The 26,643-nt window shown below is 45.7% G+C and overlaps 1 protein-coding gene across 14 annotated transcripts in view; it reads left to right on the forward strand.

Moving 5' to 3' along the window:
• Positions 1–26,643, forward strand: part of LOC140207210 (uncharacterized) — a 154,267-nt gene that overhangs the window by 33,483 nt on the left and 94,141 nt on the right. For 10 of the 14 annotated variants that reach the window (XM_072275579.1, XM_072275577.1, XM_072275589.1 and 7 more), the window contains 4 exons: positions 11,468–11,795; positions 14,787–14,870; positions 16,949–16,993; positions 21,508–21,627. In XM_072275579.1, the coding sequence (XP_072131680.1) occupies positions 14,858–14,870; positions 16,949–16,993; positions 21,508–21,627 (178 nt within the window). In that variant the 5' untranslated portion in view covers positions 11,468–11,795; positions 14,787–14,857. Of the gene's footprint in view, positions 1–11,467; positions 11,796–14,786; positions 14,871–15,916; positions 16,001–16,948; positions 16,994–21,507; positions 21,628–26,643 lie in introns of all 14 variants that reach the window. The other 4 variants (XM_072275580.1, XM_072275587.1, XM_072275586.1 and 1 more) reach the window with 4 other exon arrangements.

Below are 26,643 nucleotides of genomic sequence, written 5' to 3' on the forward strand. Positions count from 1 at the left end.
TGTGGTAGGAATCAAATTGAAAATACTAGGAGGGAGCAGGTTAGTTCACAAATAGACAAAGCTAGTAGGGAGTCTGTGAGGGAGGATAGACAGGGGACAGAGTACGGGAACACTCAGACCGAAGGTATAGGGGAAAAAGAAGAAAAGGAAAAATAGAGAACAACGACCTTTGCACAATTAGGGATACACAGAAGAGTAAGAGGTGGAGATTTTCTTAAATGCTAGGAGCATTGTAAGAAAGTTGGATGAGCTTAGAGCATAGATCGATACCTGGAAATACGATGTTGTAGCTATTACTGAAACATGGCAGCAGGAGGAGTACGATTGGCAACTAATATTCCTGGATTTCTTTGCTTCAGGTTTGATAGAATAGGAAGGAAAAGAGGGGGATGTGTTGCATTGCTTGTAAAAGAAAATATAATAGTGGTGCTCCGGCAAGATAGATTAGTGGACTCGTCTAGGGATGCTATTTGGGTGGAATTGAGGAATCGGAAAGGTGTGGTGACTCTTATACGGGTGCATTATAGACCGCATAATGGGGAGCGAGAATTGGAGGAGCAAATTTGTGAGGAGATAGTAGTAAGCACAAGGTTGTGATTGTGGGGGATTTTAATTTTCCACACATTGACTGGAAAGCCCGTTCTGTAAAAGGGCTGGATGGTTTGGAGTTTGTAAAATGTGTGCAAGACAGTTTTTTGCAGCAATACATAGAGGTACCAACTAGAAAAGGGGCAGTGTTGGATCCCCTGTTAAGGAATGAGATAGGGCAGGTGACGGCGGTATGTGTTGGGGAGCACGTCGGGTCCATTGATCACAATACCATTAGTTTCAATATAATTATGGAGAAGGATAGGACTGCACCAGGGTTGAGATTTTTGATTGTAGAAAGGCTAACTTTGAGGAGATGGGAAAGGAATTAGAAGGAGTGGATTGGGGCAATTTGTTTATGGGAATGATGTAATAGAGAAATGGAGGTTATTTAAAGGTGAACGTTTGTGAGTACATGATCTTTATGTTCTTGTTAGGTTGAAAGGAAAGGTTAAAAGTTTGAGAGAGCCATGGTTTTCAAGGGATATTGGAAAGTTGGTTCGGAAAAAAAGAGAAAGATCTACAATAAATATAGTCAGCTTGGAGTAAATGGGGTGCTCGAGTAATATAGAGAATGTAAAACGAATCTTAAGTAGTAATTAGAAAAAGCTAATAGAAGATATGAGGCTGCTTTGGCAAGTAAGTTCAAAATAAATCCAAAAGGGCTCTACAGTTATAATAATAGCAAATGGATAATGAGGGATAAAATTGGTCCCTTAGAGAATCAGAGTGGGCGGCTCTGTGCGGAGCCAAAAGAAATGGGGGATATTTTGAACAACTTATTTTCTTTGGTATTCACTAAGGAGAAGGATATTGAATTGTGCAAGGCAAAGGAAACAAGGGCTAGTTATGGGAAGTAATGATTAAAAAGAGGAATTACGGGCACTCTTTAGGAATATAAAAGTGGATAAGTCTCCGGGTCCGAACAGGATTATCCATAGGACCTTGAGCGAAGTTAGTGTGGAAATAGAAGGGGCTCTGACAGAAATACCTCAAATGTCATTTGAAAAGCGGATGGTGCCGGAAGATTGGCGTGTTGCTCATGACGTTCCATTGCTTAAAACAAGTGTTCTAATATTAAACCTAGAAATTATCGGCCTGTGAGTTTGTCGTCAGTGTTGGGTAAATTGCTGGAAAGTATTTTTAGAGATGGTATATATAATAACCAGGATAGACCGGGTCTGATTAGGAACAGTTAACATGGATTTGTGCGTGGGAAGTCATGTTTGACAAATCTTAATGATTTTTTTGATGAGGTTACTCGGAAAGTTGATGAGGGTAAAGCGGTGGGAGTTGTCTATATGGACTTCAGTAAGGCCTTTGACAAGGTTTCACACGGAAGGTTAGTTAGGAAGGTTCAATCGTTAGGTATTAGTATTGAAGTAGAAAAATGGATTCAGCAGTGGCTGGATGGGAGACGCGAGAGAGAAGCGGTGGATAACTGTGTGTCAGATTGGAGGACGGTGTCTAGTGTTGTGACTCAGGGATCTGTACTGGGTCCAATGTTGTTTGTCATATATATTAATGATCTGGAAGATGTTGTGGTAAATTGGAATAGTAAATATGCAGATGATACTAAGATAGGTAGAGTTTGGATAATGAAGTAAGTTTTCAAAGCTTGCAGTGACATTTAGATCATTTAGAAGAGTGGGTCGAAAGAAGGAAGATTGAGTTTAATGCTGAATTTGGTGCTATATTTTGGTAGTACTAATCAGAATAGGAATGCATGGGAAATGGCAGGGCACTGCAGAATGCAGTAGAGCAGAGGGAACTAGGAATAAAGGTGCATGTTCCCTGAAGGTGGAATCTGATGTGGATACGGGAGTGAAGAAAGCTTTTGATATGCAGTTCTTTATAAAGCAAAGCATTGAGTACAGGTGTTGGGATGTAAATTTGAAATTGTATATGGCATTTGTGAGTCCACATTTGGAGTATTGTGTACAGTCGGTTTACCGAATTATAAGAAAGATGTCAATAAAAATGAGAGAGTACAGAGGAGGTTTACTAAAGTGCTGCCTGGGTTTCATCTCCTGAGTTACAGAGAAAGGTTGCACAAGTTTGGTGTTTATTCTTTGGAGCGTAGAAGGTTGAGGGGGGACATGATAAAGGTATTTAAAGTTATGAGGGGGATAGATAGAATTGACGGGGACAGACTTTTTCCATTGAGAGTAGGGGGAGATTCAAACAGGAGGACATGAGATGAGAGTTAAAGGGCAAACGTTTAGGGGTAACATGAAGGGGAACTTCTTTACTGAGAGCGTGGTAACTGTGTGGAACGAGATTCCAGTAGAAGTGGTAGAGGCAGGTTAGATATTGTCATTTAAGGAACAAAATCGATAGGTATATGGACAGGAAAGGGATGGAGGGCTATGGTCTGAGTGCATGTTGGTTGGACTAGGTGAGAGTAAGCGTTCGGCATGGACTAGAAGGGCCGAGATGGCCTCTTTCCCTGATGTAATTGATATATGGTTATATGGTTATACGTGTGGTGGTAATAATCTTCGGAGGGGTGTCTATTTTACTGATGACACCAAGACAGGTGGAGGAGCAGGAGGTGTTGAAGAAACGGAAAAGTTGCAGAGGGATATGGTCAGTTTTGGAGAGTGGGCAAACAAATGGCAGATGAGATACTATATCAGGAAATTGTCGCGGGAAAGGAATACTCGGACCCGGAGGGAGAGTGCCGTGGAAATTTCTTTATTTGTCACATGATATCATGGGGAGTCCAGCACCTAAAAGCGGGATCCTGGAACTCCCTCAAACAAGAAAACTCAGTCATATTTATACATCAGTTGTACGTGACTAGAGACACATAGTTGGATTTTTTTTTACTGAAGTAAAGGTCACGGGACTCAGGACATTGTATGACCAGATAATTCCTTATTTGAACATTTGTCGAGCATTTTCAGCGAAGCCGCAAAAATACGTTCTTGAGCAGCAGCCCATTTCACTGAAGTGTTAGATCTCAAAGCATACAGCAGGCCAGCTGGCTCAAACGCAGACACTTAGAAATTCTCAGAACAAAGAAGGACAGATGCAGTTATTTTTAGATCTCGGTTGCGAGGCACATTTCAGTCACACAGAGTAAATTAGTTACAGGCAAGTGATTGTGGACTTCGAATTCACATTTTAAAACAAATCATTAGCTCCCTCAATGACCATTACAATGCAAGGCCTTGATATTTTCTTCGAAGGAAATGTACGGCTGTACGTTTTTGAAAAATAAATAATCGGGCAGATTATTATTTAGATTGGGAGAAAAGAATCAAATATCGGAAATGCAAAGGGACCTGGGTGTCCTCGTGCAGGACACCCTAAAGGTTAACCGACAAGTTGGATCGGCAGTGAGGAAAGCAAATGCTATGTTAGCATTTGTTTCAATAAAAACGTGTCTAAGAGTGAGGAGGTGCTGATGAGGCTGTATTGGAAAACTGTGTGCAGATTTCCGCCCCCTAACTTAGAAGAGATGTACTGATGTTGGAGAGAGTTCAGAGAAGATTCAGGAGGATCATTCCTGGAATGCAGGGGCTAAAATATGAAGAGTTTTTATCTGTTCTTGGACTGTATTCATTAGAGTACAGAAGAATAAGAGGGGGTCTCATAGAAACATTTCGAATTTTGGCAGGGTTGGACAGAGTAGATATGCAAAGGCTGTTTCCCTTGGTGGGTGACTCCAGGACAAGAGGTCACAGTCTTAGAATTAGAGGGTACCCATTTAAATCAGAGATGAGGAGAAATGTTTTCTTTCAGAGGATTGTGGACTTATGGAATTCGGTGCCTCAAACAGCTGTGGAGCCCCGATCATGGAGGGTGTTTAAGGCGTAGATTAGTATGTATCTGATAAGTCAAGGTATCAACGTATATGAGGGGAAAGCCTGAAATTGGAACTAGATGGGAGAATGATTAGGCTCATGGTGCAGTGACGGAGCAGACTCGACGGTCCGAATGGCCTACTTCAACTCCTTTGTCCTGTGTTCTTGTTTCCTAACTTCCTGCAGTATTTTTTCAGGACCTCCTCCTTGTTCCTGCCTATGTCGTTGGTACCAGTCTGTTCCACGACCTCTGGCTATTCTCCCTCCCACTTCAAGTTATCGCGAACGCGATCAGAAACATCCAGGATCCTGGACGATCAGATAGAAACCATAGAAAAAAAAAAAAAAAACTACAGCACAGAAACAGGCCTTTTGGCCCTTCTTGGCTGTGCCGAACCATTTTCTGCCTTGTCCCACTGACCTGCACACGGACCATATCCCTCCATACTCCTCTCATCCATGTATTTGTCCAATTTATTCTTAAATGTTAAAAATAACCCGCGTTTACCACCTCGTCTGGCAGCTCATTCCACACTCCCAACACTCTCTGTGAAGAAGTTCCTCCGTTATGTTCCCTTTAAACTTCCCCCCTCACCCTTAACCCATGCCCTCTGCTTTTTTACTCGCCTCAGTGAGAAAACCCGCTTGGATTCACTCAATCTATACCCATCATAATTTTATATACCTCTATCAAATCTCCCCTCATTTTTCTACGCTCCAGGGAATAAAGTCCTAACCTATTCAACCTTTCTCTGTAACTGAGTTTCTCAAGTCCCGGCAACATCCTTGTAAACCTTCTTTGCACTCTTTCAACCTTATTTATATCCTTCCTGTAATTTAGTGACCAACACTGAACGCAATAGTCGAGATTTGGCCTCACCAATGCCGTATTCAACCTCATCGTAACATTCCAGCTCTTATACTCAATACTTTGATTAATAAAGGCCAATGTACCAAAATCTCTCTTTACGACCCTATCTAATTGTGACGCCACTTTTAGGGCGTTTTGTGTCTGTATTCCCAGATCCCTCTGTTCTACTGCACTCCTCAGTGCCTTACCATTAACCCTGTATGTTCTACCTTGGTCTGTCCTTCCAACGTGCAATAACTGACACTTGTCTGTATGGAAATCCATCTGCCATTTTTCAGTCCATTTTTTCCTGCTGGTCCAAGTCCCTCTGCAAGCTTTGAAAACCTTCCTCACTGTCCACTACACCTCCAATCTTTGTATCATCAGCAAGGTTTCTGATCTAATTTGCCACATTATCATCCAGATCATTGATATAGTTGACAAGTAACAATGGACCCAGTACTGATCCCTGTGGCACACCGCTAATCACAGGCCTCCACTCTGAGAAGCAATTCTCTACTACCACTCTCTGGCTTCTTCCATTGAGCCAATGTCTACTCCAATTTACTACTTCTCCATGACTAGCGACTGAAATTTCCTAACTAACCTCCCATGCAGGACTTTGTCAAAGGCCTTACTGAAGTCCAGGTACACAACATCCACTGCCTGGTAACCTCCTCGAAAAACTCCAATAGATTCGTCAAACATGACCTACCACGCACAAAGCCATGTTGACTCTTCCTAATAACTCCCTGTTTATCCAAATGCTTGTAGATTCTGTCTCTTAGTATTCCCTCGAATAATTTACCCACTACAGACGTTAAATTTACCGGCCTGTAATTTCCCGGATTACTTTTCGATCCTTTTTTAATCAAGGGAACAACATGAGCCACTCTCCAATCCTCCGGCACCACACTTGCAGACAGCAATATTTTAAATTTTTCTGCCATGGGCCCTGCAATTTCAACACTAGTTTCCTTCAGGGTCCGAGGGAACAGTCTGTCAGGTCGCGGAGATTTATCCGCTTTAATTTTCCTCATGACAGCAAGCACCTCCTCCTTTTCAATCTGTACAGTTTCCATGATCTCACGACTTGTTTCCCTCAATTCCATAGATTTCATGCCAGTTTCCTTGGTAAATACAGACGGGAAAAAAAAAAAAAAAAAAAAAAAACTTTTTAAGATCTCCCCCATTTTCTTTGGTTCCGCACTTAGCCGACCACTCTGATCTTCAAGAGGACCAATTTTATCCCTTACAATCCTTTTGCACTTAATATACCGGTAAAAACTCTTTGGATTATCCTTCCCTTTGACTGCCAAGGCTACCTCATGTCTTCTTTCAGCACTGCTGATTTCTTTCTTAAGTATTTTCTTGCACTTCTTATACTCCTCAAGCACCTGTTTCACTCCCTGTTTCCTATAGATGTCATACAAAGCCCTCTTATTCTTTATCAGAGATGCAATATCCATTGAGAACCAAGGTTCCTTATTCCTAATCACTTTGTCTTTAATCCTGACAGGAACATACAAACTCTGCACTCTCAAAATTTCTCCTTTGAAGGCTTTCCACCTACCGATCACGTCTTTGCCAGAGAACAACCTGTCCCAGTCCACGCGTATTAGATCCTTCCTCATTTCTTCAAATTTGGCCTTCTTCCAGTTCAGAATCTCAACCCTAAGACCAAATCTATCCTTCTCCATGATCAAGTTGAAACTAATGTTGTTATGATCACTGGAACCAAAGTGTTCCCCTACACAGAATTCCGTCACTTGTCCTAACTCGTTTCCTCACAGGAGATCCAATATTGCATCCCCGCTAGTTGGTCCCTCAATATTGATTTAGAAAACTTTCCTGAACACATTTTACAAACTCTAAACCATCTAGGCCCCTAACAGTATGGGAGTCCATATCAATATATGGAAAATTAAAATCGCCTACCACCACAAATTTATGTTTCCTGCAGTTGCCTGCTATCTCTCTGCAGATTTGTTCTCCCAAATCTCGTTGACTATTGGGTGTTCTGTAATACAATCCCACTAATGTTGTAATACCTATTCTGTTTCTCAGGTACACACATAAGAACTCAGTAGACAAGCCCTGTAATCTGTCCTGCCTGAGCACTGCTGTAATATTTTCCCTAACAAGCAATGCTACTCCCCTACCTTTCGTTCCTCTGTCTCGATCACATCTGAAACATCGGAACCCTGCAATATTAAACTGCAGTTCTTCCCCCTCCTGTAGCCAAGTTTCACTAATTGCTGTAACGTCGTAATTCCACGTGTCAATCCACGCCCTCAACTCATCCGACTTCCCCGCAATACCCCTAGCATTGAAATATATACACCTCGGAAGATTTTTACCATCACTCACAACCTTTCTATTCGCGGATTTTCTTGAACTTTTAGCATCATTAATTTTCACACCAGCCACACTGTCAGCTTTGGCACTCTAGTTCTCATCCCCCCGCAAATCTAGTTTATAGCCTCCCCAATAACACTAACAAACCTCCCTGAAAGGATATTGGTTTCCCTGTAGTTCAAGTGTAACCCGTCTCTCTAGTACAGGTCCCATATGCCCCAGAAGAGTTCCCAATGATCCTGAAATCTGAAATCCTGCCCCCTACACCAGTTCCTCAGCCACTTGTTCATCCTCCAGAGCATCCTATTCTTACCCTCAGTGGCACGTAGCACAGGTAGCAATCCTGAGATTACCACCCTTGAAGTCCTGTTTTTCAACTTCCTACCAAGCTCTCTATACTCACTCTCCAGGAACTCTTCACTCTTCCTTGCTACGCTATTGATACTGATGTGTATCACGACGTCTGGCTGATCACCCTCCCACTTCAGAAAGTCATGCAAGCGATCAGAGACATCCTTGACCCTGGCACCCGGGAGGCAACAAACCATCCTAGATTCTCTGTCACGACCACAGAACGTCCTATCTGCACCTCTAACTATCGAGTCCCATATCATTACCGCTCTCCTCTTTTTCGACCTTCCTTGCTGCACTGCAGTGTCAGACTCAGTACCAGAGATCCGGCTACTGCAGCTTGTCCCAGGTAAGTCATCCCCCCAACAGTATCCGATGCGGTACACTTGTTGTTGAGGAGAATGACCACTGGAGAACCCTGCTCTGCCTGCCCTTTCCCCTTCCCTCGCCCGACAGTGACCCAATTTGCGGTCCTTTGCTCCTTTGGCGTAACCACCTCCTTGTAGCTACTATCTATAACCTTCTCATTCTCCCGAGTGATCCGGAGGTCATCTAGCTCCTGCTCCAGTTCCCAAACGCGGTTTGTTAGAAGCTGCAGCTGGATGCACTTCTTGCTGGTATCGTTGTCAGGGACACCGGGACACCGGAGGGCTCCCTGACCTCCCACATCCTGCAAGAGGAGCATTCCAACATCCTGCCTGGCATATAGTTGACAAACATGACAGATCCCTCCACAGACCACGCCCCGCCCACGGTGATCACGTAAACGCGCGGGTTCCTATCTGAGAATCGAACTTCAACGCTAAATATTTGCCACTATTGCCAAGGCAATTGTATATCCAGTCTGCCATCCGTCCCAACGTCTCTATCAAAGCGATTAAAATCTTTCTACCATCGAGACCTCATCAGTTTTCCACAAGCAAATTAGTCAGACAGATCTCCTTGGGCTCGACATCATCCTCCCGAGCAGGCTACCGTCTGAGCCCTTGTTAATAACCTTGTTCAAGCCTTTGTACGGGACATCTACTACCAGTGCCCGATCAGTCCTCCCAAGTCAAATCAGCACGTCAACTCTCCCTGGGTGTCACGCCATCCAGCATCTCCCTCCCCATTCTGTCTTTTACTCAGCCTACCTTCCCGTCTCCTTCCAGGTTCACCGCTCTACTCCTTCTCTATATCTCCCTGCGTCCCTCTCTTCCCTCTTCCAGACCGATCTACCATCTGGGACCTTGATAATGGACTTGCTACCAAGTCACCTCTCATCCTTCTATGCTCCAAAGAGAAAAGTCCCAGCTCTGCTAACCTTGCCTCCTGCTTGCCATTATTAGTCGGGGTACTGAATTCAAAAGTCAGTAAGTTATGCCGGAAATTTATAAAGATCTCTAGTTAAGCTGAATCAGGCGTACTGTATACAGTTCTGGTCACCCCATTATTGGAAGGATGCCAAGGCCTTGGATAACCTCCGGAGAAGCTTAACGGGATTCTGCCAGGTTTCGATGGCATGTGTTACATAGAAACATAGAAACATAGAAAATAGGTGCAGGAGTAGGCCATTCGGCCCTTCGAGCCTGCACCGCCACTTATTATGATCATGGCTGATCATCCAACTCAGAACACCGCCCCAGCCTTCCCTCCATACCCCCTGACCCCCGTAGCCACAAGGGCCATATCTAACTCCCTCTTAAATATAGCCAATGAACTGGCCTCAACTGTTTCCTATGGCAGAGAATTCCACAGATTCACCACTCTCTGTCTGAAGAAGTTTTTCCTAATCTCGGTCCTAAAAGGCTTCCCCTCTATCCTCAAACTGTGACCCCTCGTTCTGGACTTCCCCAACATCGGGAACAATCTTCCTGCATCTAGCCTGTCCAATCCCTTTAGGATTTTATACGTTTCAATCAGATCCCCCCTCAATCTTCTAAATTCCAACGAGTACAAGCCCAGTTCATCCATTCTTTCTTCATATGAAAGTCCTGCCATCCCAGGAATCAATCTAGTGAACCTTCTCTGTACTCCCTCTATGGCAAGGATGTCTTTCCTCAGATTAGGGGACCAAAACTGCATACAATACTCCAGGTGTGGTCTCACCAAGGCCTTGTACAACTGCAGTAGTACCTCCCTGCTCCTGTACTCAAATCCTCTCGCTATAAATGCCAGCATACCATTCGCCTTTTTCACCGCCTGCTGTACCTGCATGCCTACTTTCAATGACTGGTGTATAATGACACCCAGGTCACGTTGCACCTGCCCTTTTCCTAATCGGCCACCATTCAGATAATAATCTGTTTTCCTATTTTTGCCACCAAAGTGGAGAACTTCACTTTTATCCACTTTAAATTGCATCTGCCATGAATTTGCCCACTCACCCAACCTATCCAAGTCACCCTGCATCCTCTTAGCATCCTCCTCACAGCTAACACTGCCACCCAGCTTCGTGTCATCCGCAAACTTGGAGATGCTGCATTTAATTCCCTCATCCAAGTCATTAATATATATTGTAAACAACTGGGGTCCCAGCACTGAGCCTTGCGGTACCCCACTAGTCACCGCCTGCCATTCTGAAAAGGTCCCGTTTATTCCCACTCTTTGCTTCCTGTCTGCTAACCAACTCTCCACCCACACCAATACCTTACCCCCAATACCGTGTGCTTTAAGTTTGCACACTAATCTCCTGTTTGGGACCTTGTCGAAAGCCTTCTGAAAATCCAAATATACAACATCCACTGGTTCTCCCCTATCCACTTCACTAGTTACATCCTCAAAAAATTCTATGAGATTCGTCAGAATTGATTTTCCTTTCACAAATCCATGCTGACTTTGTCCGATCATTTCACCGCTTTCCAAATGTGCTGTTATCACATCCTTGATAACTGACTCCAGCAGTTCCCACACCACTGACGTTAGGCTAACCAGTCTATAAGTCCCCGGTTTCTCTCTCCCTCCTTTTTTTAAAAAGTGGAGTTACATTAGCCACCCTCCAATCCTCAGGAACTAGCCCAGAATCTAACGAGTTTTGAAAAATTATCACTAATGCATCCACTGTTTCTTGGGCTACTTCCTTAAGCACCCTGGGATGCAGACCATCCGGCCCCGGGGATTTATCTGCCTTCAATCCCTTCAATTTACCTAACACCACTTCCCTACTAACATGTATTTCGCTCAGTTCCTCCATCTCACTGGACCCTCTGTCCCCTACTATTTCTGGAAGATTATTTATGTCCTCCTTAGTTACAACGAGAGGTTGCTAATTTGGGTTTCTTGCTCTGGAGTGGAGGACTATGAGAGGAGATCTGACGGAGGTTTATAAGATCATAAGTGGAGTAGACAGTACAATTTTCGTAAAGGTGAAACGTCTAATACCAGAGGGAATTCACCCTGGGCAACTTTGTGGGACTGTTCTTGTCCTGCACTGGTTGGCCTATGTGTGACAATAACAAACCAATTTACTAAATTTGTGATGCAGGATGTGGAACTCACAAATCCTTGTTAAATAATCGGATTTTCACAGGTCTGCCAAAGACAGCAAGGTTCCCAGTGCGGATCCATGCATAACACGACCAGTCACGGACTTCCAACCAGCGACCGCCGTCCTCTGCGACCTGTGGACAATCCAGTACGGAATCCAAATTCCCACATCACTGTGAATCACTGTCATCGCAATCTTATGAATGAATTTCCTACTAGAGATTCTTTTTTTTAAAGGCTCGGCTGCGCTCAACTCTTTAACAATCAATTGACTCGCATCGGCCCGGACAGACAGGAATAGCGGGGCTCTCACAGCTAACGGTGAGAGCTACCGATTTAACAAAAGTTCGTCTGCTTGGCGATGTAAGTGGGTGAGTAGACTTATTTTTCCTGTTTCATGCCTGTAGAAATAGATAACATGCCTGCAGGGTTAGAGCTTTGCTCAGGGTGTCAGAGGTGGGAATCCTGGGAGACCTCCAGCCTCCGTAATGGCCACATCTGCGCCAGATGCACCGAGATGAAGCTCCTCAGAGACCGTGTTATGGATCTGGAGCTGCAGCTTGATGACCTACCGCTTCTCAGGGAAAGTGAAGAGGTGAAAGACAGGAGCTACAGGGTGATAATTATCCCTAGGCTACAGGGGTCAGAAAACTGTTTCACTGTCAAGAGAGGGAAAGGTAATTCCCGGATAGTGTAGAGCACACCTGTGGCTGTCCCCCTCAGCAACAAATATCTTGTTCTGGATGCTGTTGAGGGGAATGACCTGACAGGGGACGCCCACGGTGACCGGGTCTCTGGCACTGAGCCTGGCGCTGTTGTGCAGGAGACAAGGAGGGTGAAGAGGAATGCGGTAGGCATAGGGGATTCCATCATCAGGGGAACGGACAGCCTAATAGAGATACCCGCATGGTGTGTTGCCTCCCAGGTGCCAAGGCACCGGATGTCTCGGAGCGGGTACAGAATATTCTGAAGGGGGAGTGCGAGCAGCCAGTTGTCTTGGTACTTGTTGGTACCAATAATATAGATAGGACAAAGGAGGAGGTCCTGAAGAGAAATGTCTGGGAGTTAGGAAGGAAGCTGAGAAGCAGGACCTCCAGGGTAGTAATCTCGGGATTGCTACCTGTACCACGTGCTAGCGAGGGCAAGAATAGTAAGATGAGGCAGACGAATGCGTGGCTGAGAGACTGGTGCAGCGGGCAGGGATTCAGGTTCTTGGATAATTGGGATCTCTTCTGGTGGAGGTATGACCAGTTCAAAATGGACAGATTACACCTGAACCGAATGCGTCCAATATCCTGGCGGGGAAGTTTAATAGAGCTGTTAGGGAGGTTGGGAACTAATTTGGCAGTGGGGTGGGAACCGGATTGAGAGAGCGGAGGAAGGGAAAAACAGAAATAAATCTAAGATAGTGAGCAGTAATTATGTCAGGAAAGACAGGCAGGTGATGGGGCAAATTTGTAGCCATTGGGATGAGTTGCAGTGCAATAACGTTGAAGTGAAATCAAAGAGAATAGTCCGAAATACTGGACTTAAGGTCTTACACTTAAATGCGCACAACATCAGGAATAAGGTGGATGATCTTGTTGTACAGCTACAGATTGGCAGGTATGATATTGTGGCCATCACTGAGACCTGGCTAAAGGATGCATGTCCTGGTACGAGAAGGAAAGCAACCAGAAGTCCTGATACATGTTGGAACCAACGACATAGGCAGGAAGAGGGATGAGGTCCTGAAGTGTGAGTTTCGGGAACTAGGCAGAAGGAGGAAGAACATGATCTCAAGGGTGGCGTTCTCAGGATTGCTGCCAGTGCTACGTGACAGCGATGGTAAGAATTGGAGGAGATAGCAGTTGAATGAGCGACTGAGGAGTTGGTGCAGGGAGCAGGGTTTTAGATTTTTGGATCATTGGGAACTCTTCTGGGGAAGGTGGGACCTGTACAGATTGGATGGGTTGCACCTAAACTCGAGGGGGAGCAATATCCTTGCAGGTAGGTTTGCTGGCATGGTTCGGGAGGGTTTAAGCTAATTTGCAAGGGAGATGGGACCCAGAGCGATAGAGCAGTGCAGGAAGTGCTAGTAGTAAAGCCAGATCTAGCAAATAGAGAGGCTTTCCGGAAAGAGAAGTAGAATAAGCGGTGTAAAGACAGTAAGGTAGAAGGGCTGAAGTGTGTGTACATCAATGCAGGAAGCATCAGGAACGAAGGTGATGAACAGAGAGCCTGGATACATACATGGAATTATGATGTAGTGGCCATTACAGTGACGTAGCTGGCACCAAGGCAGGAATGGATTCTCAATATTCCTGGATGCCAGTGCTTTAAAAGGGATAGAGAGGCGGGGTGGGGGAAGGAAAGGGAGGAGTGGTGGCATTACTGATCAGGGATAATAGTACAAAATAAATGGCAGGATACTTGGTAGTGTGGAACAGCAGAGGGATCTGGGGTACATGTCCACAGATCCCTGAAAGGTGCCTCACACGTGGATAGGGTAGTTAAGGAAGATGATGGGTGTTAGCTTTCATAAGTCGAGGGATAGAGTTTAAGAGTAGCGATGTAATGATGCAGCTCTATAAAACTCTGGTTAAGCCACACTTGGAGTACTGCGTCCAGTTCTGGTCACCTCACTATAGGAAGGATGGGGAAGGAATGGAAGGGATACAGAGGAGATTTATAGGATGCTGCTTGGTTAAGAGAGTATGCATTATGATCAGAGATTAAGGGAGCTAGGGCATTACTCTTTGGAGAAAAGGAGGATGAGAGGAGACATGATAGAGGTGAACAAGATAATTAGAGGAATAGATAGAGTGGACAGCCAGCGGCTCTTCCCCAGGGCACCACTGCTCAATACAAGAGGACATGGCTTTAAGGTAAGGGTTGGGAATTTCAAGAAGGATATTAGAGGAAGGTTTTTTTTACTCAGAGAGTGGTTGGTGCGTGGAATGCACTGCCTGAGTCAGTGGTGGAGGCAGATACACTAGTGAAGTTTAAGAGACTACTGGAGAGGTATATGGAGGAAATTAATTTGGCGGCTTATATGGGAGTCAGGGTTTGAGAGTCGGCACAATATTGTGGACCGAGAGTCGGCACAATATTGTGCCTGTTCTGTGCTGTACTCTTCTATGATCTATGTTCCCTCCTCCCTGTCTGAGTCACGGATAATTGTAGTGAGTATGAGAGAGAGATGACATCTAGTATGACACTCCACCACTTCCAAAAGATATCAATCACCAGCTTTTGAGCCTCTCCACAGCTCTACAATCTCAGGCTCCTGGTGTGGTTCCATACCCCTTGCATCAATATCTGCAATCGTAACACTCTGTAACTCGCCTGCTCTCTCCTCCCCTTCCTTCCTCTTGCCACAGCACACCATCCGGTCACTCACACAATCCACCTCCGAGAGACACACTGAATTCGAGACTACTGGAACGCCGAAATGCTGAGTATTGGTGAGTGAGAAGAACGGAGTCGGGAGATCGTTTGAACAGTTTTTCTGACTCCAGTAGAGTTTGCTGAGATGGTGCGCGAGCTATTTCACATGCCTGACCTTTGGTGTGTGATGGGTTAATACTACGGGAGCTTCGCTGGTTATCTGACTCTCGAAGTGTGTGTTGGAACGGTGTGGAGGGAGATTCACTGTTTCTCTGACCCCGGGAGCGTGTGATGAGACAGTGTTGAAGGAGCTTTACTCTGTTTCTGACCCCGGGATTGTGTGTGGGACGGTTTGAAGCATGATTCACTCTGTGGTTGAGACAGATATTCTGTGATGGGACAGTGCGGAGGGAATTATCACTGTTTGTCTGACTCCCGGTGCGTTTGATGGGACGATTTGGAGGGAGCTGCACTTTGTCGGACCCCCCGGGAGTGTGTGATTGGATAGTGTGGTGGGACTTTCACACTGTGTCTGACTCCGATAGTCTCCGTTCGGACGGTCCAGAGGGTTCTGGTTCTCTCTCTCTCTCTCTCTCTCTCTCTCTCTCTCTCTCTCTCTCTCTCTCTCTCTCTCTCTCTCTCTCTCTCTCTCTCTCTCCCCCTCTCCCTGCGGTCAAAGACTCAAACTCTCTTCACTCCGAGCTCTCTCTATACCTCTCACATACTCTCTCTCTCCCTCCCTACCCCGCTTCTCTTCTCTTTTGCTCTACCGCCACTATTTCACACACTGTCTCTACCCACTCTCATATCCCGTAAGTTCCCTACGCCCCTCTCCATCTCCGTCTTACACTCCACCTGCTAATCGTTCCCCATCTACGTCGCCCCCAACCACGCTCCCAGCTCTCCTCCCTCTCTGTGTCACAGACAATTGTGGGGAGTATGAGGGTGTCTAGTATGACACCTTCCCCCTTCCACGAGATATCAATCACCAGCTTTTGAGCCTCTCCACAGCTCTGCCTGCACAGGCTGGTAATGTGGTTCCGCAGCACTTGCATCGGTATCTGAAATCTTAACACCCTTTCCCTCGCACGCTCTCTCCTCCCCTTCCTTCCTTTTCCCGCAGCACACCATCCGGTCACTCACACAATCCATCTCCGAGAGACACACTCAATTCGAGACGACTGGAACGCCGAAATGCTGGGTATTGGTGAGTGCGGAGGACGGAGGAGGGAGAGAGTGCGCGGGTTTTCTCACTCCAGTGGATTGTGCTCAGATGGTGCGTGTCACATGTCTGCCACCGGGAGTGTGATGGGATAACATTTAGGGAGATTCGCTGGTTATCTGACACTGGAATTGTGTGATGGGACGGTGTGGGGGAGTTTTACAGTGTGTGTCATCCCGGTCGTGTTTCTTCATGCAGTCCAAGGGTCCAGATTCCACTCTCTCTCTCTCTCTCTCTCTCTCTCTCTCTGTCTCTGTCGCTGTTTGTCTCTCTTTCCCTCCACTTCTGTCTGCGCACACACAGACACACGCACACACACTCTCTTTCTACCCTGATTCTCTCTGTATCTCGCACAGCCTCCCACTTTCCCTCTAACCCTACCCATTTCTCCTTTGTTCTACCGGCTCTGTTTCACACACTCTTTCTATCACCACTCAAGATCTCAGGCCACCAACGTTAGAGTCGTCTGCAATCTCAGCAACGGCATCTTGTATAATCTGCTGCAAATAGTCTTTATATTTGACCGAGATCACTGGTCTCACCCCCGAACTTCTGGTGAACACCGCTTGTGAAGGTCTTCCAGCCTGAGAATAGATCCTCAACCCTAAAGCTTTGCCCCGACAGCAAAGCCGTGTGATAATAATTCCTTCTCTATGGTGGAATAATTTATCTGATGCTGATTGCATTTATTTTGAAAATAAGCCACAGGGTGGTCTGTACCATCATCCTCCGTTTTAGATTTGCACCATCGATAAAAAATCACAGACTTCTCATAATTCCTAAACCTTTGCATATAGGCTCCTGGAACCAGTTCATAAGCTTTAAGCACAGTCTGTTTTACTGCCCCATATTCAGATGCATCATCAACTGATAGTGCAGAATAATATTCCTTTTATTTCTCCCCGTCTTACATTCTCTCTCTTTCTCTTTCAGACGGCGAGACATCCACATACACTGCGCTGAACTTCGGGAAAGACGGTGAGTATGAAGATCCTCTCATCGCTCGGGACCCGCCGGTCTGTCAGTGACTGCACAGGCAGGTCAGAGTTCACATTAGCGACGTCACACTGAAGGAGTCACGTGCCATGCGCACAAGTATTCAAGTTTCTATGAATCTGCTGCAATCACCTCCCCTGCCAGCTCCCTCCGTAGACGGGCCGCTGTCTGAGTGGAAAAACAAAGTTGTCACTCAAGTCCCCAGTTTTATCACCTTCTGCTATCATGTTATCCCTGAGCGCTCTGGTTCTCGGTTCTCCAAACCGAGAGAAAAGTGACTCTGCACGTTCACCTAGTCTGTGCCCCATGTCCCCTGTGGTTTTATACAAGTCTGTAAAGTCAGCTCTGCGCTCCATGGTATGAAGTGTCAACCTACCTGACTTATCTTCATAATTCAGTCACCAAGGTCCCGGCAATATCCTCGTAAATCTCCTCCGCACTCTCTGCAGCTCAGTGGCATCTTCTCCAGACAAGGAGGATGGAAATGGAACATTGTACTCCAAGTGTGGCCTCACTGAGTCATGTTCAAAGCAACGTGACCTCCTTACTCCTGTACTCATTGCCTGACTGATGGAGGGGAGCGCTTCAGACGCCTTCTCCACCGCCCTGTCTATCTGTGACTTCACACTCTGGGAACCGTGCACCCCGAGCCCTGGGTCCCTTTGCTCTGCACCACTCCCCAGTGTCCCTGTCTACCTGTGACTCCACTTTCAGAGAACAGTGTCCCTGTACCCCTGGGTCCCTCTGTTCCACAGCACTCCCCAGTGTCCCTGCGTACCTGAAACTCCTCTTTCAGGGAACCGTGTCCCTGTACACCTGGGTCCCTCTGTTTCACAACACTCCCCAGGGACCCTGACTGCCTGTGACTCCACTTTCAGGGAACCGTGTCCCTGTACCCCAGGGACCCTCTGTTCTACAACACACCTCAGTGTCTCAGTCCACATGTGACTCCACTTTCAGGGAACAGTGTCCCCGTATCCCTGTATCCCACTGTTCTACAACACTCCCCAGGGTCCCTGCCGACCTGAGACACCACATTCAGGGAACCTTGTCCCTGTACCCCTGGGACCCTCTGTTCAACAACATTCCCCAGGGGCCCTGTCTACCTGTGACTCCATTACAGTGAACCCTGTACGTGTACCCCTGGGTCCCTCTGTTCTATAACATTTCCCAGGTTTCCTCCCGTTCACCGTGTAAGTTCTGCGCTGTTATTTGTCTTCCTCAAACACGATAGCTCAAAACTAGTTGCATATGTTCCTGCATGGCGCTCGTCCCCGGCTAATCGAGATCCCACTGTCAGAGAAAACTGCCTTCACTTTTCACCACACCACCGATGTTAGTGTTGCCTGCAGGCTTGTCAACCACATCTTATATATTCTGCTGTAAATGGTCGATATAGTTGAAAAACAAAAACACTGGTCCCACATCCGACCCCCCGGTGAACAGCGCTCGTGACGGGCTTTCAGTCTGAGAAACGAGGTACAACCTTAGACCTTTTCTCCTATCGCCGAACCAATTGTATATTCAGTCAACCATCCCTCCCAGCGTCGCACACCATCTCCCAGAGCGGTATACCATCTGGGAACTTATTAAAATCTCTGTATATTGCAACTACAACCCCGTCCTGACCAATCTTCCGCAAAAAAAAAGGAAAAAAAAAAACACCTGTCATCTGCTTCCCACTTCTCGCTTCTATTCTCCCCAGCTTCCGACCCCCGCAGAGTTTCATAGTCATAGTTATAGTGTTACTTTATTGATCCCGGGGGAAATTTTTTTTTGTTGCATTTGCTCCATAAATAATAAATAGTAATAGAACCATAAATAGTTAAATAGTAGCATGTAAATTATGCCAGTAAATTATGAAATAAATCCAGGACCATCCTATTGGGTCAGAATGTCTGACCCTCCAAGGGAGGAGTTGTAAAGTTTGATGGCCACAGGCAGGAATGACTTCCTATGACGCTCTGTGTTGCATCTCGGTGGAATGAGTCTCTGGCTGAATGTACTCCTGTGCCCACCCAGTACATTATGTAGTGGATGGGAGGCATTGACCAAGATGGCATGCAACTTAGACAGCATCCTCTTTTTAGACACCACCGTGAGAGAGTCCAGTTCCATCCCCACAACATCACTGGCTTTACACCAGCCTACCCACCATGAACTCTTCCTGCACATCCTGCTGCCTCGGTAAAGCAGCCAGCATCATCAAAAAACAACTCCACCCACCCCGAACATTCTCTCTTCTGCACCTTCCCATCGGATGGAAGATGGGAGAGCATGCCTGACCGGGCTCAGAGACAGCTTCTACACCACTGTGATCAGACTATTGAACGGTCCGCTACTATGATAAGATGTAAACTTGAGCGCGCAATATACCTCCTCGTGGCCTTTGCCTGCCTGCACTGTATTTTCCCTGTAATTGTGACACGTTTCTGCATTCTGTTATTGTTTCACCTTGTTCTACTCCAATGAAGTGACCTGTACCTATGGAATTTTCTGGGATCTCTCCTGTCTGTGATGTATATAATTTATCTGGATGACAGTGTAGATGGGTGGTTGGTACGGTTACAGATGATACGGAGATAGGTAGTATAGTGGATTGTGCAGAAGAGCTGTAAAGAGTTCCGCGGGATATTGATCAGTTTCGGATATGGGTTGGAGAAATGGCAGATGGAGTTTAACCCGGAGAAACGGAAAAATTTGCACCTTGGTAGGTCAAATGCAAAGAGATATCACAGTACTACAGCCAAGATCCTAAACATTGTTGGCTGGCAGACGGATCTTGGGGTCCAGTATCATTGTTCATGGACATGTTTTCTGATAGGGTGGTGAAGAATGCGGATATCATGCTTGCCATTATACTATTATTTAGGGCAATGAGTTCAAAATTCTGGAGATCATATTGCAATTTTATAAAAATCTCTAGTTAGGCTGAAGCAGGCTTATTGTATAGAGTTCTACTCACCCTATTATCGGAAGGATGTCAAGCCCTTGAGCAGCGTCCGGAGAGGTTTAACAGGATGCTGCCTGGTCTCGCTGATTTGAGGGATTGGACAATTCGGTTGCTTCCTATGGAGTGGAGGGAGATGAGGGGAAATCTGACGGCAGTTCATAAGATCATAAGACACATCGGCGGCCTCGGCAGACGTTGCCTTTTCCTCAAAGATGAAATGTCTAATATCACAGGGAATGCATTCGGAACATTATAATCCTCTCCTGTGCTATAAGGGTTGGTCTGTGTTCTATGTGTGACAATATAAAACCAATTTACTAACTCTACGAGGCAAGACATACTAAGGCACAAAGACCTACTGAGATTTCCATCCAAGTCATTGCCACAGACATCAGAAGTCGTGCGTATCATCACCAGTTGCAGAATTCCAAGAAGCAATCGCTGCCCGCTTAAGCCAAATCTTAACAAAAAAATCCCAAATTCACAGTTCGCTGTGAATTACAGAAATCGCAATCATGTAAATGAAGTTCCCATGAGAGGAACGTTTTTCAAATGCCCGTCTAATGTCAAGTGGTTAATCTCTACAGACTTGCGCGTCCAACCCATGATCCCCTTCTATGTCGGCAGGAAACGGTCCTGGATTTAACTGTGTCCTGTCCCTCTGCATTTGACTTCCCGGAGCTCAAAGCCTCCCTCTTACCCGGATTAAATTCGGTCTGCCATTTCTCCACCGATCTGCAAATGATCCACATCCCACTGAATCCATCAGCGATGTTCTACACTTTCCACAACCCTACCAATCTTTGTGTCGTCAGCAATTTTAACAACCGCCCATCTCCATTTTCATCCAGTTCATCAGACCCATCACAAACACTGGACGACCCGCTTGTACATGCAAACTATATTCAACCTCGAGGTTCATTAAAAAAATGTTATTTATATTTACTTATTTATTGAAAAACAATGCGGATTAGGCACTTACGATGCTTCGGGCGCCGCTGCCTGCTAATTACCTGACTATAATCCTGGCCGAATCACTATAAAATTTATAATCAGCAATTAACCTATCAACCGGTACGTCTGTGCACTGTGAGAGAAAACGGGAGCACTAGGTCGAAAACTAGCCGTTCACGGTTAAGAGGAACATACTCCTTGCAGTCAGTAGCGGGAAGTGACTGTAAACCACTATGTTACCGTACCGCTCTTCCTGTTGCAAGCAGCCACGAAACTAATAAACACAATGGAAGGCGAAATTCCCCAAAATCTGTTAATCCCCGTAAAACTGCAATATATCCCATTTGTGAAAAAGGAACAAATCTCCTCCTCCTCTCTCTCTCCCAGTGTTTTCTCCCCTCACTTTCCTACTCTTTCGCTATCACTCTCGCACATCCCACTCGCCCTTCACTCATAACATCGTTCCCTCTTCTCACGCCGCCACCCCTCTCCCCTTTCTCTTCCCGTTTTCGTTCCCACATTCTCTCCCATTTTACCACCCTTCTCCCGCTCCGCACACTCTCTCACATTTTCCCGCTTTTTCTCCCAGACGGTCCGAGCTCAACGTACTCAGTGCTGAACTTTCGGAAAGAGGAAGATCTCGTCCATGAGTATGACGATCCTCCCATTGCCTCGGGACCCGCCGAACCGTCAGTGACTCCACAAGCAGGTCAGAGTTCACATTAATGACGTCACTGTAAAGGAGTCACGTGCTATGCGCACAAGTGTTCAAATTCCAATGCATCTGCATCGTCCGCCTTCTCTGGCAGTTCGTTCCATAGACGGACGGCCATCTGGGTAAAATGGAAAACGTTGTAACTCTGGTCTCCAGTTACATCACCTTTGCTATCATCTTATCCCTGAGCGTTCTGGTTCTCGATTCTCCAAACCTAGAGAAAAGTGACTCTGCGCATTCACCTAGTCCGTGCCCCATGTCCCCTGTGGTTTTATACAACTTTTTTTAAGGTCAGCTCTAACCTACCTGACTTATCTTCATAATTCAGTCACCTAGGTCCCGGCAATATCCTGGTAAATCTCCTCAGCACTCTCTGCAGCTCAGTGGCATCATCTTCAGAGAAGGAGGACGGAAACGGAACACCGTACTCCAAGTGTGGCCTCACTGAGTCATGTTCACTGAAACGTGAACTGCCTACTCCTGTACTCACTGCCCTGACTGATAAAGGGCAGCAGGCAGACGCCTTCTCCATCACCTTGTCTATCCGTGACTTCACACTCAGGGGACCGTGCACGTCTAGCCCTGGGTCCATTTGCTTTCCTACACTCCCCAGTGTCCCTGTTTACCTGCGACTCCACTTTCAGGAAAGAATGTAACTGTACCCCTGGGTCCCTCCGTTCTATGACATTTCCTAGGTATCCTCCCGTTCACTATGTAAGTTCAGCGCTGTTGTTTGTCTTCCTGAAATACGATAGCTCAAACTTAGTTGCATATGCTTCTGCTCGGCGCTCGTCCCCGCTAATCGAGACACCACGGCAAGAGAAAACTGCCTTCACTCTTCACTACACCACCGACGTCCAGTCAACCATTCCTCCCATCGTCGCACGCCATCTCGCAGAGCGGTATACCATATATGGTATTAATGATATATTCTGCCATCATATTTGACCTACCGAAATTAGCCACCTCACACTTACCTGCTTTGAACTCCATCTGCCATTTCTCAGTCCAGTTTTGCATCCGATCAATATCCCACAGTAACCTCTGACAGACCTCCACGCTATCTATAACACCTACAACCTTTGTGTCATCAGCAAATTTGCTAACTCATCCCTCCACTTCCACCTGGTGGTCATTTATAAAAATATTACAAAGTTTTTTGAACCTTTCGTAAGCTCCTCTTTTCTTCTTGACTAGATTTACAGCAGCCTTTGTACACCACGGAACTAGTACCTCACCATTCTTTCCATGTCTCATTGGAACGTACGTACTCAGAACCCCACGCAAATATGCCCTGAACATTTGCCAACTTTCTTCCGTACGTTTCCCCGAGATCACCTGTTTCCAACTTATCTTCAAAATTCCTGCCTGAAAGCCTCATATTTCTCTTACTCTAATTAAACATTTCCCAAATTTGTCTGTTCCTATCCCTCTCCAATGCTGTGGTAAAGGAGATAGAATTGTGATCACTATCTCGGAAATGCTCTCCCACTGAGAGACCTGACACCTGGCCAGGTTAATTTCCCAATATCAGATAAAGTACAGCCTCTCCTATTGTAGGCCTATGTACATATTATGTCAAGAAACACTACTGAACACACCTAACAAATCGTACCCCATCTAAACCCCTCACTCCAGGGATATGTCAATCATTGTTTTGGGCAATTCAAATCTCCTACCACAACAACCCTGCTATTATTGCTCCTTTCCAGAATCCGTCTCCGTATCTTCTCCTCGATGTCCCTGTTAATATTGGGTGGCAGATAAAAAAACACCCATTAGAGTTATTGATCCCTTCCTATTCCTAACTTCCACTCACACAGATTCCGTAGACAACCCCTCCATGACTTCCTCCTAATCTGCAGCCGTTACCCTATCTCTGATCAACAGTGCCACGCACTGATCTATTTTGCCTCGCTCCCTGTCCTTCCTGAAACATATACAACCTGGCACCTGAAGTAGCCATTCCTGCTCCTGCACCATCCAACTCTCTGCAATGGCCACAACATCGTAGTTACAAGTTCTGATCCATGCTCTAATCTCCTCCGCTTTATTCACAATGCACCTCGCGTTAATTTTGACACATCTCAACCCATTGATCAGAGTGCGTCCCTTCTCTATCATCTGCCTATCCTCCATTTAGCACTTTCCCCATGTTTTCTCTGTTTGTGAGCAAACCTTTGTTTCCTGCATCACTTCAGTTTGGTTCTCAACCTCCAGCAATTCCAGTTTAAACTCTCCCCAATAGTCTTAGCAAACCGTTCCGCAGAATATTGGGCCCCCTCGGATTCAAGTGCAACCCTTCATTTTTGTGCAGTTAACACCTGCCCCAGAAGAAGTTCCAGTGATCCGGAAGTATAAATCACTGCCCCCAGCTCCAATCCCTCAGTCACTCAGTTATCCTCCACCTCATTTTATTCCTATACTCACTGTCACGTGGCGCAAGGAGTAATCCCGGCATTACTACCTTTGAGGTCCTGTTTCTCAACTTCTTTGTGAAGTTAAGAAATGGCAAGGTTAAAAAGACACTAATAGCAGGTATATACGGGCCTCCAAACAGCAGCCGGGATGTGGACTCCACGTTACAGCTGGTAATAGAAAGAAAGCGTGTGGAAGAGAATTGTCAGGATATTCATGAGGGATTTCAATATTAAAGTAGGGAAGTCAGGGAGGTACTGGATCACAGGAGAGGCTGTTTATCGAATGCCCACGGGATGGCTTTTTGGATCAACTTGTCCATAAGCCCATCAGAGGATCAACTGTTTTAGACTGGGTGCTGTGTAATGAACCTGAGGCGATTAAGTTCAGTTTCAAATTTGAAAAGCAGAATTTGGTGTCAGGTGTGTCAATATTTCAGAGGAACAAATGAAATTACAGTGGCATGAGAGAGGAACTGTCCGAAGTCTTCTAGATTAACACTCCTTACTGGGGTATTGCAACCTCCTCCTCATCAGGGAGTTCAGAAGGGGAAGAGACTCTCCTTCCCTGGGTACAGCTCCGCACCCCACCAATGTTCCCTGCTGTCCTTTCATCCTTTGGGGTACCATAGGGACCTTTTGAGGGCCAGACAAGGCTCCTTTCATTAAATGATAACAGCAGAATTGCAATGCAGTACATACACAGCACCCTAAACACATATCATCGCCACTGAAACTATTCCATGCGTTACCCAGCCTCGCCAGCCAGAAAAAAATAACACTTTTTTATCTCCCACCACTTTTTTCCCGAACCAAAATTCTTGAACAGTTTCTCTATCTTTCTAATGTCCTCTATCTTCACTTTTATGTGCTGATCAGTTATATTTTCAGAGGCATCGGGGATACAGGTGCAACATTAGTTCCCTAGTAACGCACAGACCCCTCCTTCTTAGGCTAATACTTCTTCTCCACTTTCCTGTTTCTTTGTATTTGCTTCCCACGTTGTTAGGTAATCAATCAATCCCACCCCCAATATGATTATCGCCACTACTTCCTTCATATGAGTCCTCTATTGAGCATATATTTTGTTAATAATCTGTCACCATGTATATAACATGCGGTGCAGGTTAAAATAAATTTATGTTCCGGTCTCTCACTAACACTTTGTTCTTGGTTCTCAGAGCCGTTCCTCTCTCTCTCTCTCTGGGAAGATTTGACCTGTTCGGTATTTTATTTCGTCCTTGTCGTGGTGCAACCGACGCCTGCTGACATGTGTTCAGTCTGGTCTCTTCTTCACCTTAACGGCTGTATGGGTCTTCATCCACCTGGGAGAGAAAGAGTCTTTATTTACCGATCTCTCATTTATTCTGTCTACCGGCTTAATGGATGCATGTTACCTTCAGTTAAAGGTGCCTGGGTTAACTGGACCCTCTCATATAATTTCCCTGCCCCCTGACACAATGCTTGTGCTTATTTTAGTGTTTTCCTATCATTGTATATTAGCACTACTTTTTTCTGTTGTCATGGGAGGCTCAGTTCCTGCTGTCATAGGCAGCCCCATCAAGATTTAATGAGGGGTAAGTCCTGTATTTCTATCCTTCTGATTTCACATCGCGTACATTACTAAGGGCATTGCCTCTTGCCGTCCGAGACCGTTTTGCTGACAATAATTTGTCAAAGTCGCTTTTATTTCACCGTTTCCTCTTTCCACCATACCTGAGGGCTGAGGCTGGTAGCAGATATGCAATTTCTAATAGAACCCCAAGTCTTCCTTCAGTCCCTGTGCTAATTTATTTGTAAAACGGGTTCCCCTGTCGCTATTTACCCTAGGGGAATTCCAAACCTAGGTATAATGTCTTTCATAAATATGTTCACCACAGTTATTACATCATTCTTCCCAGTTGGATAGCCCTCCTCCCATCTGAAAAACCATGTCCACTATTACCAATATATACGTAAACCTCCATTTAGCAGGCATATGTACAAATTCAATTTGCAGGGCCGTTTAAATAACGGTGTACAACCCGATATCGGTTTGTGTATCCAGAACGGGCTTGCCCACAGGAGGCAAAGAGTGGTTGTAGACGGGTCATATTCTGCATGAAGGTCGGTAACCAGTGAAGTGCCTCATGGATCTGTTCTGGGATCCTTACAGATCCTGACAGATTAGCCATGATCAGAAAGAATGTAGGTGCTAGCACGATGGGATGAATGGCGGACTCTTGCACCTATTATCTATTGTCTATTGTCTATTGTCTTACTCTTCGTGATTTTTATACATGACCTGGATGAGGAAGTGGATGGGTGAGTTAGTAGGTTTGTTGATGACACAAAGGTTGGAGGTGTTGAGGATAGTGTAGATTGCTGTCAGAGGTTACAACGGGACATTGATAGGATGCCAAACTGGGCTGAAAAGTGGCAGATGGAGTTTACCCCACATTAGTGTGTGATGGTTTATTTTGGCAGGTCAAACATCACGGCAGGATATAGCATTGTTTGTAAGAGTCTTGGCTGTGTGGAGGATCAAAGAGATCTTGGGGTCCGAGTCCACCGGGCATTCAAAGCAGCTGCTCAGGTTAACTCTGTGGTTAAG

Source organism: Mobula birostris, chromosome 13 (genome assembly GCF_030028105.1).
Source record: "Mobula birostris isolate sMobBir1 chromosome 13, sMobBir1.hap1, whole genome shotgun sequence".
Taxonomy (NCBI): Eukaryota; Metazoa; Chordata; class Chondrichthyes; order Myliobatiformes; family Myliobatidae; genus Mobula; species Mobula birostris.